Source organism: Staurois parvus, unplaced genomic scaffold (assembly GCF_062004578.1).
Source record: "Staurois parvus isolate SC_StPar_1 unplaced genomic scaffold, SC_StPar_1.0 ptg001328l, whole genome shotgun sequence".
NCBI lineage: Eukaryota > Metazoa > Chordata > Amphibia > Anura > Ranidae > Staurois > Staurois parvus.
In genome coordinates this window covers 3,128,008-3,142,781 of record NW_028319124.1, presented here as the reverse complement: position 1 = coordinate 3,142,781, position 14,774 = coordinate 3,128,008, and the positions used below count along the sequence as shown (strand labels likewise).

The window sequence follows — 14,774 nt, the reverse complement described above, 5'->3', positions numbered from 1 at the left end:
GCACATGGTGATACCATCCTGCACCGGCAAATCAAGATGGCCAAAGACCAGCATCTGAAAAAAGCCGGAAAGATGCCAGTGAGGGACCTTGCTAGTGTCGGACCGTTGAAGCAGAAAGAAGGATTTCAGACTTTAGTTCTGCTTTAAGGGGGAATAAAGACCAAGCACCACTGTAGAAGAAAGACATTGCAGTGAATAGGTAAAAGAACAAAAACTCTGCTTTGTGTTAGCAGCAAAAGCACAGGTCACTAGGAATTTCCTTTCAAAAGGGACCGTGAAACACCAACATGTCAGATCCAAAAACACCCATCTTACATCTTTATTCTTCCCATGTTCATTTATATCACCTTCCACAACATTCTACACATCAGAGACCAATCATACAAAATTTGATAAATTGCCAACATTTAACCATATTATTAAAAAGCTTCAAAACATGCCCCTGATGTTCCCCATAGCACCTCATCTCCCACATCCATCACTCTAATTATTGCAAGTCCAGCCTACTAAAAGATGTTCATGCAATGCAGCTGATCTTCCCTTACTGTATACCCAGACATAATCTGTTTTGTCTCACACGCTTTATAGAGCATCTTGTCTTTCAGACCTTGCATGGGATTTTTGTTATAAATTCCACGCTACCATCTACAAGCCTTTCACATAATCTGTGGCTTGCTCTCTCCCACTGTAGACAATACAGACATCTTGTCTAAGTCATTGCAAAGCTGACTTATTGGGTCTTCACAGCCTCTGACTGCTCCTGAGATGATACAGCATGGGGTGGGCTGAGGACCTTTGAAAAGTTCATTTCCAATATATGATGCTGCAGGTGACGAACCCACTGCTCCTGAATGGAAAGTGGACCTTGGAACTGAATGTCACAGAACCTGGTAAAAAAGGGAAGAAAAAAAAAAAGCATTAAAGGAACTTAGTGAATGGTGAAAAATCTACACATTGGAACTTTTCATACCCCAGTGCTGGCCACATATGTGGACAAATATGTTGCTTTCAATCACCTCTCAAATACTTACATTTCAAGTAATACACTTGGGTGACATTTAGGATATTCCATTCACATTACCCAATTTTTGATCATTTGGTAAGAATAAACTAGGAAACTAATGCGTCTGAAAACCAAATAGGTACATATTTGCCTACTCTATGGCTACCATGAGAGCCAATGGCTTCCCTTGCAGCTACATTTAGATTTCAGTCAGAGGGGTTTCAAAACTAGCAAGAATAAGCCACCTAAAGTGTAACACTTTTGTAAAACTGGAATTTTTTTTTTTTTACTTGTAAAATCCTTATATTGGAGTACAGTACAGGACTTGTATATATAGACCAATGTTATACACAGGCTACCTTCAGATGATTAGGCCTTGGCAAAAAAAAAAACAAAAACTTGCAAGGGCCACCCCTAGTGCACACTCATAACTCTGCCCAGTCAGGAGACTCCAGCTTTTTACAAGCAATAAGGAGTGATTAAAACACAGAGGGGAGGGACTGTGTCTTGTACAGGCAATAGAAATTCCTATTATCATAATTGCACAGTATAGAACTTGTATTCATGGGATGTCCCCAGGCAATAAACTGAAGGGTAGGCAATAACATAGCAGCAAACAAAAGCCAACAGGCCAAGAAAAGGTTAAAGAACACAGATAACCGCTTGAAGCTCCTTATAGCCAAAGCTCAGATCAGCTGAGGCCTGAACATCCACCTGGAAGAACTTTCAGAATGTGTGGGGGACCAGGTGGGGGCTTTGCAATCTGGAATACAGATGCTTGAAACCCAAGAGACACCAACAGCCCTGGTAGAATATGTACGGATGGGGCAGGAACCTTGTCTCTAAAGGGCCTACACCCTGGAAATAAGCTGTCTGATCACTTGGCAATTGTGAGGCAGGACTTAGGATGTCCTGGTCGAGGACCTAGAGGCAGAACTAAGAAAGACCTTGCAAATGGAGGCCATTGCTATTAGTTCAATCCTGACAGCCCTGACCACATTAAAGCAGTGTGGGACAATTTCTTCTCATGTTCTAGGGCAGGACAGGGGGATGGCTGAACAATGTCCTCAATGAGATAGAAATAAGAGACCACCTTAGGTAGAAAAGAAGGTTTTGGTTTCAAAACCACCTCATCTTTTTCTTACAAAACAAGAAAAGGCTCTTTACAAGAAACCGCTGTCAAGCATTCCTTACAAATGTAATGGCTATCAGGAAGGCAACCTTATAAGTGTCTCTAATTGGCTCAAAGAAGGGGACTCTGAGGTCTCAACCTGGTGCTCTTCTGAATTTCAAAGATAAAGCAGATAACTGTCCCTAGAACATACTCTGGGTCAGACACTGGTCAAGACCAGACTGAAGAAAGGTCAAAATACCATTGAGTATTCCCTAGTGTGCAGCTGTCTGTCTTTGCACCATGAAAAGTAAGCCTACAATGTTCAATGGTGACTCTTGAAGGAGTTGAGTTGAGTGAAGTGGAAAAAAAAGAGTCTGAAACACCCCTCTATACTTCAGGACTTGGATATTAATAGCCATGCTATTAAGCCAGTGACTGAGAAGCAGGGTGTAATAGAGAGCTTTGGGCTGTTAAGTCTGGTATGTTTGGTGGAGGCCAAGGATGGTCTGCCTGAAGTCTGAGTATTTCTGTATACCATGTCCTTCTGAACCAATTTGGTATGATAAGAATCACCAGGATCCTGCCCGCTATCCTCTGCAGCAGTCAAGTGAGGATTTTCATTTAAGGGAACACAAACTAGTTTGAATCAGCAGGGCATCTCCTGCTAAGGCTAAAGGATCCCAAGGTCCTGGCTACAAATTTGTCCAGCTTGTTGTTGAACCTGGAGGCCAGGATGTCCATGTGTGGCTTTCCTCAACATTGAGAGAGATTTTGAAAGATCTTGGGGCACAGAAACCACTTGACCCGCATTGACAGCTTAGGTCTGCCTGCCAATTGCACACTCTAGGGATGCGGAGGGCAAAAAGAGCAGAATGTAAATTCTGCCCAGGGGAATTGCAGACATGTACTTAGGGAAGCTTGACTTCTGGTGCCCCCATGTAGGCCAATGCTGAGGAATTGCCTGACTGTAATCTGACTGGGTGACCTTGCAGAAGAGGATAATCTGATGGCTCTCAGTTCCAGAATGGTACTAGGGAGTTTTTGACACCTCTAGGAACCAAATCTCCTGGATAGTTAGGGAGTTGTAAACTCCTGTTTGGTTTTGAGACTATGAATTTGGGTTTGAAACTTTTTTTCGAAGGAACTGGTACAAGCACACTTCGTGCCTGAAATTGATGCAAGGTGGTCATTAAATCTGTTTTTGTTCTGAGGCTGGCAGATTAGCAGGCAAAAAGCAAGGACAGGGCAGAGATAGAAAATCTATTTTGTACCCCGAAAAAATGACAGATTGGACCCACAGGTCCAGGACACCTCAGTTCAAAATATACACAAACACTGATGAGTGTAGCCACCCCAGTATTGTGAGGAAGGATTCTAGGTAGGCTTGGTGGACTTAGGAATCCAGGGCTTTCGGCAAAAGGGAGTGTTAAGCCTTGGTTTTGAGGATGAGGCCTGGAGAGGGCGAAAAGATCTCTTTTGCTGAGCAGAAGTAGTAGTTTCCTTGTGGGGTAGGTGCACTTCTCCTCCAGTGACTTTCCTAATGAGTTTATCATGAGATTTCCAATAAATGTTCACCATCAAAGGACATGCATAGAAATATATATATATATATATATATATATATATATATATATATATATATATATATAAAAATAATGTATTTCTTTTAACAAGCAGACTCAGCAGATCAAGTTTTTTGCCACAAAATCCTGCAGAAAAATGTTACTTTGATGGCCAGTGGGAAGCATGCCCCCATATAGTGCTGATCCGAATGCTAAAATTACAGACAGCTAACAAGTTCGCTGGTGTCATGTTGTTGGCTCTGCCACATGGTGTTGTACCCAGAATTATGCAGGCACCTTAGAATAAGAGGCCAATCAAACAGTTTAAAAGACCTCTAGCAACCTCTGGAGGAACCTTAGTTGATAATGGCTGTTCTAGATACATGGCAAATTATATTCCATAGAGTGTTAAAACAAAATGACCCCTGAGAACATCAGTTGTATTTGTTCTATGACATTAGGGTCATCAAAGACAGGTTTCTGGTCTCTGTTTATTTGTTTTGTCCAGCTAACAATAGCCTGGTAAATAAACATGGCTAGAATTGCTGGCTGCAGACCTGGACCTGCATGGGAAAAGGAGGCCATTAGGAGGGCTTTAAAACACTTATCAACAGAATAATTAAAGAGGGAACACCATCAATAGGAACTGTAGAGTATTTATTGGGAACTAAAATTGCAGGAACCATGACCAGAATTGCCCAATTCTCCCTAAAACCCTTTTTCATACGATAAATCTCAGCAAACAGCTTGTGGAACGAATACACTCTTAGGATCAAGCCAATCCTCAAAGTGCATAATCGCTCTGTGCACTTATGGGAAGTGTCTTTTTTGGCTAGTGCCAATGGGGGCCACAAAATCAGAGTCCTCACTACGTTCCTCTATAATATTCTCAACTAAAGAGGATCTGCTTCTGATTGCTGAATAGGGTCAGAGGGAACAGAGGATGTGTAGCATTTCTGGGCTCTGGAAACCAATGGTTCTCAAAGCACCAAAAGGTTTCCAAAAAGACATAGCAGCAGAGAAATCTGCTTTTGTCAGACAGGCCTCATGGTCCATGCCTGAGAGGTAGCTAGAGTCAGAGGAGGGGAGCGGTGTCACAATAGGACATTGCTCCAGGACAAAGAAAACAGTGTTTTGCGTTTCCTGTAAGCCATCTGCAGAACGCATGTTACTTGGCCCTTGTGTCCCATCTCCATTTCTGCTGTAATCTGCCACTGCCAAATGGATCCCCAGTGAGGTACTCATGAAATGGAGTTCACATGGAAATGGCGTTCTTGCTACAAAATTACTTACAACTCACAAACATTATATATTTTTTTTTGAAGCAGAGGCCCTAGAGAATAAAATGGTTAAAATGGGGTTTTTGTTTTTTTTTTAATTGTATTACTTTTTTTCTTTTTACACTGTCCCTTTAATTTTTTTTTTCATCACTTTCATTGGTATCACAAGAAAAGTAAAAATCCCTTAAGATAACAATAACGCATGACAGGTCCTCTTTATGGAGAGGTGTGGGATCTATAAGACCCCACATATCTCCTCTACCCTTGAGAGCATCAGGTAAAAAAAAAAACCCAAAAAACACATTGATCTACTGCATTCCCCCCCAAAAGTGGCAGTGTTAACATCTGCCCTAAACCAGAAGCAACATCATGACATCACTTCCAGCCTCCTAGCTCTTAAAGGTTAACACAGACGATCTGGTTTCTGCTAAGCTCTATATTGCCGCAACTGCCGGATTGGTTCCCTGGCTACCTGAAGAGACAAGTAAGCCCGAGAAACAACGGAAAGGGATGGGAGGGGCAACACCTCCCACTGCTTCTGAAAACGAACCAGCAGCTATTTTTTCAGATTACTTTTTTGAGAAATATTTAATTTGTAAACCACTTTTAAAACAGCGACGTATATGTATGTATTGCGGTCTTGAAGTGGATATTTTACCAAAAATTGGGTATATGATCTTGTTTGGTTGCACTAAAATTCATTTTAGTATATTTTTCTCCTGAAAATATGCATTTTTTAAATAGCTGCGCACATATCACACAACATAAAAAATAGCAACTTTCACCAGTTTATTCTGGACTTGGGCATGTCTGCAGAAAGAGCACTGCTTCCACATGGAGAGCAAGGGTCTTTCCCTGTGACATGCTGGCAAAGGACAGGCTTTTTTTACTCAAGCTGTGGCTGCTTTCTAAAGAAAACAAACTGTAAAACTGAACGGTTTTGTTTTAATGCATCTGGAATATATTAAGAGGAGTTAAATGGCAAGTTTTATCAGACTACGAAGGAAAGCTATCACAAAACCCATACCATTATTTTATTTTTTGAATAGTTGCAGAATCTGTTTTGCACAGAAAATGGAACATGGGCACCATGCAAAACGTTTACCAATTTCTTAAGTACTACATAAGATGATCAAAAGGTTAAAACAAGCACAGCCATCTCACCTGCATTTCAAAGTGTAAATGTTTCCAACAAACTTGACTAAAGAGGTCTGTGGAGGTCTTGGTACCAGAGAAGGCACAGGACGTGCTCTTACAGGTGGTCGTGGCTCTTCACTTTTGGCTAGCGGTTCAGAAACAGTATCTTCCTGAGAGGGTGGAACTTCAGGTGCCTTAGGGTGACGGCGCTCAACTTCTGTTGACAAAGATACATTTTTAGATATCATAAAACACCAAATGCATCCTGACATCTATTCAATCTACTTACTTTGCCCCTGTGGTTCAGCTGGCTTTTCAGAGGTTGAGCTTGGAGTTGGAGCACTATGTTCTTTCTCTGCCACCTTCACAGGGGTTGTAGCTGGGCTTTCCTTCTCTGGTGCTGGTTTTGGACTCTGCAAAGCACGTTTGAACTTTTTGGAGAAAGGACGTGCTTGGATGTAATTGAGATAGGCACCAGCCTTCTGGGGTCTCTGCTTCATCCATTCGCGGAGCGTTTCAATTGGGGAACCATTGACACACCATTCAGTTACACCAAATTGTCGAAGATGAGCTCTAGCATGGCTGGCTAAAGCCTTTCGATTCTCAAAAATCAACCCACAAAGCTCACAGGCTGCCTCCACTGATAATGGACAGAATGAAAAAAAGAAACAGTTACAAACTATGTAATGAACATGTAACAGAGCCATACTTCAAACTTATTACTTACGGCTTGTGGCTCCTTTCTCTGGAGATGCCTTGACCTTGACCTTGAATGGAAGCTCTGTCTGGATGTAAGCCTTAAGCTTGCCATCTGGAGATAAAGATTTAGGCTTGGATTCACCGTGCAAGAATGGCTTAGGTTTATTTTCTCCAGTAATAAAAGATTTGAGCTTTGCATCACCTTGCAAATAGATTTTAGGCTTGCCGTCACCATGCACAGATGTCTTGGGTCTGTTTTCACTTGGCAAAAAGCCCTTTGGTCTCCCTTCTTGCATAAAAGTCTTTGGTCTCCCGTCTCCACTTTGAAAGAAATGTTTTGGCTTGACATCACTATGAACAAAGGTCTTGGGCCGGCCCTCCTCTGTAACATAGGATTTTGGTCTATTCTCACCCTGTATGTAAGGTTTAGACTGGCTGCAAGTCTTTGGCTCTGCATTCATATAGCCCTTTGGCTCAGACTGTGTAAGTCTAGGTTCATGAGGTGCTGGCCTCTTAGTTGGTACCGGTGAAAGAAAACTGTTGAGTGAGCGCCCAGGAGGCGAAATGGGAAGATCTCTTGCCATTACTGATGCCCCAACACCAAGAGGTGAGAGTCTGTGGGATGGACTCAGTGGCTCATCCTCCCCGCGAGGTTCCATTTTGATGTTGGAAACCTGCTGCTGTGGTGTCACTGGTCGCCTCTTGCGTATGATTTCTCGCAGAGTGTCAATGGGTGAGCCATTCACGTGCCATTCTGTTACACCCATCTGGCGGAGATGTGAACGTGCATGACTAGACAGCCCCTTGCGGTTCTCAAAAAATTCATTGCAGAACTCGCAGCGGATGTCACGGGAGGGGTCTGACTGTGAAGCTTCAAAAGAACAGAGAATGTGGATATTAAAAATACAACAAAGTGAAAGGCCCAAAATGGTGAAAAAAAGCAGAAAGGCAGGAAAAGGGTAAAAACTATACAAAATGTTAGTAGACTGACTTGCCAGAAGTCACACAAAATGCAAGATGAAACAATCTCAATGTCTCACAAATCACATCAGGCATGCCTACAGAAAAGACTCAAGAAAAAAACAAAACAAAACAAAAAAAAAAAAAAAAACACACAGCTGCCAGCTAATGTTAAGCAATGGTACCCCAGATGGCCTTAAAATACTCATGGGAAGTAGAAAAAAAAAATACTAAAACACCTAACCCCTACAAAACAAGCCATTCAAGTAAAACTAATTTGTGCAATACAAAAAACATGGAAAGTATTGTAAAATAATCCAAAATGCCTAATCTATAATGGTGTAATTACTCTGCCTTAATTTAACACAATACTTCTGAAATACAAACTGTAGTAAACACTTGCCTAATGCTGATCACAAGTTCCAGTTAAAAATTAGGAATAAAAAAACATTTGCAAAAAAAAAAAAAAAAATCTCAACAAGAGAGGGACTGAAGCTTTTGGTAGAAGAAAACAGCCTTGATGTCATGTACACACAGGGTACAGCTGAATACAGTGAAGGAAATAAGTATTTGATCCCCTGATGATTTTGAATGTTTGCTCACTCACAAAGAAATGATCAGTCTAAAAATTGAATGGTAGGTGTATTGTAACACAGAGACAGAATAGCAACAAAAAAAATCAAAAGAAATGTCTAACAAATTATGCACTGATTTGCATGCTCATGAGGGAAATAATTATTTGATCCCCTATCATTCAGCAGGATTTTTGGCTACCGGGTGTCTTTCATACAGGTAACAAGCTGAGATTAGAAGCAGTCTCTTAAAGGGAGTGCTGCTAATCTCATTTTGTTACCTGCATAAAGACACCTGTCCACAGAAGCAATCAATCAGATTTCAAACTCTCCATCATGGCAAAGACCAAAGAGCTGTCTAATGATGTCAGGGACAAGTTTTTAGACCTACACAGGGCAGGACTGGGCTACAAAACTATCGCCAAGCAGCTTGGTGAGAAGGTGACAACAGTTGGTACAAACATTTGTAAATGGAAGAAACACAAACAACTGTCAGTCTCCCTAGGTCTGGTGCACTAGGTAAGATCTCACCTCGTGGAGTGTCAATGATCATGAAAACAGTGAGGAATCATCCCAGAACTACACGAGAGGATCTTGTCAATGATCTCTAGGCAGCTGGGACCACAGTCACCAAGAAAACAATTGGTTACACACTACAACGAAAAGGATTGAAATCCTGCAGTCGCTGCAAGGTCCCTCTGCTCAAGAAAGCACATGTCCAGGCCCGTCTGAAGTTTGCCACTGAACATCTGAATGAAGTAGAGGAGGACTGGTTGAAAGTGTTGTTGTCAGATGAGACCAAAATCAAGCTCTTTGGCTTGAACTCAACTTGCAGTTTTTGGAGGAGGAGGAATGCTGCCTATGACCCCAAGACCACCATCCCAACTGTCAAACAAAATGGTAGAAACATTCTGATTTGGGGGTGTTTTTCTGCTAAGGGGACAGGACAACTGCACCGCATCAAAGGAACGATGGATGGGGCAATGTACTGTCAAATCTTGGGTGAGAACCTTCTTCCCTCAGCCAGGGCATTGAAAATAGGTCATGGATGGGTCTTCCAGCATGACAATGACCCAAAACACATGGCCAAGGCAACAAAGGAATGACTCAAGAAGAAGCACATTAAGGTCCTGCAGTAAGCTAGCCAGTCTCCAGACCTTAATCCGATTAAAAATCTGTGGAGGAAGCTGAAAGTTTGAGTTGCCAAACGTCAGCCACCAAACCTAAAAGACTTGAGAGAGAATCTGCCAAGAGGAGTGGGCCAAAATCCCTCCTGAGATGTGTGCAAGCCTGGTGGCCAACTACAGGAAACATCTGACATCTGTGATTGCCAACAAGGGATTTGCCACCAAGTACTAAGTCATGTTTTGTGAAAGGGATCAAATACTTATTTCCCTCATGAACATGCAAATCAGTGCATCATTTGTTAGACATGCATTTCTTTTGATTTCTTTGTTGCTGTTCTGTCTCTCAGTGTTACAATACACCTACCATTCAATTTGTAAACTGATCATTTCTTTGTGAGTGAGCAAACATTCAAAATCAGCAGGGGATCAAATACTTATTTCCTTCACTGTATGTGAAAGGCTTACAAATTACACACTGAACTTATTTCAATTTAGTTTAATAACATGGCACTGCAACCATTAATATAGAAACAAATAAAAGAAAACATTTTAGGACACACTACCTCTTTTCACAGCAGTTAGATATATAAAGCAAATCTGTAAGTAGGGTACCACTTTTGAAATTGACTAATTTTCTGACTGTCTCTCTGGCAACAATTCTTTCTTAGTCACTTACCTAGAACAAGCATACAGCCAGTCCACGCAAAGGAAGCTTCAACATGAGTTACTGAACTGCAACAGATATGCAGACAAGGATTTCCAAAGCCACCAACTTTCCTTATCTACATGCTTGTTCAGTCAGTGACTGTGCTGTAGCCAGTGTACCACAATTACAGTAAGGGACCACAGCGTTCAAGTCAAACCAGGACTTTACTTTTACAGGTATAATAAGGGATGCTAGCGTGACAGTACTACACAAAAAAGTGGCAAGTGTGTCCTATTACTGATAGGCAGTTCACATGTCTAGGGCCAGTCCAGAGACCGTTAATCAAGATGGCAGACAACAGTGTTAGTGCGTGCATGGAACAGTGTGTAGTGATGACATTTTTTGTGAATGAAGGTGTAAAACCTGCGGATATCTGCAGAAGACCTCAAGCACAGTACGGTGATGAGACACTCAGCTGCAGTAAGACATTTTAATGATGTAATAGTTTCAAAGATAGTCATAAGTCCATCAATGACTATCCCAGGCATGGTGGTTCCCAGCCCAAAGCAGTCATTCCTGAGAACATTCAAATATTTCTATGCCAAAGCTTTCCAGGCATTAGTTAAATGCTGGGATAAGTGTGTAAATGTAGCAGAGGAGTATGTAAAAAAATAAATGTTCCCACTCCCTGAAATTTGTTGTTTTATTATATAAACTCAAAAGTCCCGGTTTGACTTGAACACTCCTCGTAGTTAAAAGTATATCTAAAGAAAGGACGGTTTGGGCAAAGTAGAGAGGTGTTGGGGAGATTCACCCTCCCAATGTGTCCTGTTTACTGTTATCACTGAAAGTGAAAGAAAATCCCAACTTCTGAGCTGTCCCCAGAGGGAAATCTTTCAATGGGGACACTCTTTCCGATGACAACCAGGGATTACCTCTCTGTGCAGGGATTGTCTCTCACTTCCTGTTTTGGCTATTGGACAGAAGTGAAATCTCCTTAATGTAACACAATGCAAAAAAAAAATGACCTGACGGGGGTTATAACTCTCCCTTACTCTATCCAAAATAAAAACAGTTTTGCCTTTAGTTCTACTTTCACATTTAAAGCAAGCTCCATGAGGCAGCCATCTTTGTGGATCAGGGAAATTACCAGTTCAGAAGTACCTAGCCAAATGATTCTTTCATGCAACATTAAGGTCTATGTTTTAATAAACTACACCAAATTAAGTGCAACTATTCTTTTGATGGGATTAAAGCCATTTTCTGTAGTCAAATTAAAAGCTATGGAAAACTTTACACAAAAACAGAAGCCTGCCAATGCTGATTAAGCAAAATCAGAATCTTTATATGTATAGTTGTCCTTGTCCCAAGTCATTGGCTAAATTCCCGGACAGCCATCAGAGGGTGAACCATGGCAACTTCCATATTTCGCCTAGGACTGATTTCTGTAAAATAATAGGTTTCTTTGCCTTTATGCATGCGTAGCATGTACACATTTAATGCCAACAGCTTGTAAAGATACCTCTGTAGTCTAAAAGAATGATAAATAGGCTTAAAAAAGAAGGTTCAGCTTCAGAGAAAACATGAATACTCTAAGTTTTACATAGCAACATTTCAAAGTCTCAAAGACTGCAAACACACACAATTTCACCAACTCACTGCTTATGCCAAGTCATGCCTTGGATTCTTAATGATAAAAGGGGTTATCTGAGAAAGCCAGGAGTGGTCTGAATTGAATATATGAATGAAACAGACAAGATGGTACAAGATGGGAAGCAATGAATAGAATGAGCAAGCACATGAAGAGCTGCGGGGTCAGTTGCCCACTTACACAAGTTTAAAGGTGAGAGCTCCGAGGGCCACTCACTGGCCGGGTAGGTAGGAAGCCGAGGAGGCTTGCGATGCATTGCTGGAGCCAACCCGCTGAACGGGTGGGGCCTAGATGGGGAAGCGGGAGGACGATGTGGGAGGAGCTTCTCCAAGCTGGGGCTTCCGATTCTGGTGCCCGTTCTGGGGCAGATCCCACTGGCCAAGATCTCCCGCAGGGTGTCGATGGGTGACCCGTTGACATGCCACTCTGTGACGCCCATCTGGCGCAGGTGGGATCGTGCGTGGCTCGACAGGCCCTTTCTGTTTTCAAAGAATTCACCACAGAACTCACAGCGGACTACTTCCGAACTTGGGGCTGGAGGAGTGGATGACAAACACAATTGCCGTCTTTATATTTCTAACTTCTCTGCTCTAGCTTTAATAAAATGAGACCCAGTATGAGGGTGGATGTGTAGATAGTGTGCAATTAACACATGGCATTGACTGCATGGTGAACTTCATTGAATTTCTACAGTGACTGCATGTTTCTAAACACATTACTGAAAATGAACATGAACACAACTTTCCATTTGTTGTTGGTATTTAGATGTAGCCATTAAGATGTATGTGATCTTTAAAAGAACTGTCTAAATTTTAACCTAAAAAATTGATTAAACTAACTTGGTAACATAAAAGCAGATGTACGCTCTCCTGGTGCGAGCGGACCTGGGTATCACTATGTTATATAATGATGCAAGGGTACAGGGGAAAGCTGAGGCCAGGGACTTCCTTGTTATCTCTTAGATGGCAGGTCAGCTACAAACATGGAGAAAAATCTTTCAGCTTCGCCTCAGAAGGAAAAAAAAAAAAAAAAAAAAAAAAGGGGGGGGGGGGGGTTTATTTCATTTCCTCAATTGTAGAAACACTCGGGGGAATCCATAATGCTCTAACAGCACTTTTTCTGTTGGTAGTTCCTTTAAAGTGATATTAAAGCTTCAGGTTTTTATTAATTAAAATAATAAACATAATATACTTACCTGCTCTGTGCAATCGTTTTGCACAGAGCAGCCCCGATTGTCTTCTTGGGTTCCCAGCAAGCGCTCCTGGCTCCCCTCCCCCCACCCAGTGCTCCCATACAAATCCACTTGCTAAGGGAACACTCATGCAGGCTCGCGCCCGAGCTACCCTGTCCATGTCTACTGACACAGTGGGGCTTCCTCGTCACTGGATTTGATTGACAGGAGAGGGGTGCCAATTGCTCCCAATCTGCCCAGTGAAGAGTTACAGAGCCACAGCTCTTGTGCACATTGCTGGATCAAGAGTCGGCTCAGGTAAGTATAAGGGGGGTGAATGGGGATGCTCTGCAACAGGTTTTTTACCTAATGTATAGAATGCATTATGGTAAAACACCTTAAGGCTTTAGAACCACCTGCTCATAATGAAGACAAGCATAACATTCATGTTGTTGGGTCCCTTGAGTGTCATATGTTTATGCTATAGCAGGGAAGATACATTTCAATACTTATCTTGGGTATTGGTTAGTAAACTATGTTTAATAATCTTCAAACCTGTCATATTAACCTCCCTTCTCCCAATATGAAAATGGTGCTGTTTAAAGGGGGTGTGCAGCAGCAGAGATGTTAGGGCCTGAGTCAACAAGCTTTGATGGGCAAATACAGCTTTCTTTTGATCTCTGTTTGAAATGCTTTTGAGATAATATAGAGCACAAGCCCTCAGCGTGTACCACTTAACTGAGTTCAAGCATTTCTTTAATATAGCACAAAAATTTGTGATGAACTACATTAAAAGAGAAGTACAGAAATAGAAAAAAAAATAAACAATAATACTCACCTAGATGACTGCAGCTATCCCCTGCCACCTCTAAGACAGAGTACCGAGCGGTCAAACACTGCTGATCGCTCATTGCTTAATATTTAGCCTGCAGAGAGCCAGTGACTGTCTGATCTGCCTCTTCAGCGTTCACTAGAGCGTTGAGCTGTGGAGCGGGCAGTTGTGGCTGATTCAAACTCTTATCAGATTGCTGAGTGGTTGAGCCAGCTGCCGGTCTAGGCATATGGTTGGGATCTTCTCAGAGCCAGGGCTGGCTCTGTGATATCAGCCGACAGCAGGGGTAATGGTTGAAAACAGGTCACAGGAGTGCAGTTTGCAGGGAAAAGAAACAGCCAGATCGCTGATCTGTGTACAGAGTCCTGTGTGTTTGTAAACTGTGCTGTGATTGGCTACAGCTGATCAGCAGGTCTCACCCATAAATCACTGGCCAGGACCTGCTGACAAAATCCTGCTGTAGCCAGTGACAGCACGAGTCAGCATACGTGCAACCCTAACTCAGAACAGGCTGGATGATGTACATGTACGTGATCAAGCCTGCCCATGCCGCCCGCCCAAAGGAATTATACTGTGGCCGGTAGTGAACTGGTTAAGGGGACAAAAACGAATTCACATAAATGGTATGTACAATTTTAATAAGGCTGTTAAGTGGCCACAGATTTTGAGTTGTGCTAAAACTTGCAGTAACCATAGAGATCCATTACCAGCACACCATCATAGCAAGTCAATGCACATTCCATGTTGTAACCCTGCTAACAAATATACAAACCCTTATAATGTTAAATCAATGATTGATAAGATGCAAGTAAACCTGTCAGCCATTCTAACATTTAAAATGTCCCGAGTAAGAGCAAGCAATACACGGCTCCCTGCAATTATTTTAAATAGCCATGTCCTCTGTGCTCCAAACATTTCACTTTGTCAGTAGGGCTTGACTTTCTAAGTTCTGGGCTAAGCCCCATCTACAAAAGACAACACCTATTATGAGCGTCATTAATAAGTATTAATGTGCTCTCA

General features: G+C 42.0%; 1 protein-coding gene across 4 annotated transcripts in view; it reads right to left on the bottom strand.

Moving 5' to 3' along the window:
* Positions 1-290: 290 nt before the first annotated feature.
* Positions 291-14,774, bottom strand: part of WIZ (WIZ zinc finger) — a 37,071-nt gene continuing 22,587 nt past the window's right edge. For 3 of the 4 annotated variants that reach the window (XM_089661263.1, XM_089661264.1, XM_089661265.1), the window contains 5 exons: positions 11,932-12,285; positions 6,824-7,666; positions 6,386-6,736; positions 6,124-6,313; positions 291-887 (listed from right to left, as the gene is read on the bottom strand). In XM_089661263.1, coding sequence (XP_089517389.1) covers positions 731-887; positions 6,124-6,313; positions 6,386-6,736; positions 6,824-7,666; positions 11,932-12,285 — 1,895 coding nt within the window. In that variant the 3' untranslated portion in view covers positions 291-730. The remainder of the gene's footprint in view (positions 888-6,123; positions 6,314-6,385; positions 6,737-6,823; positions 7,667-11,931; positions 12,286-14,774) is intronic. The other variant, XM_089661266.1, reaches the window with a different exon arrangement.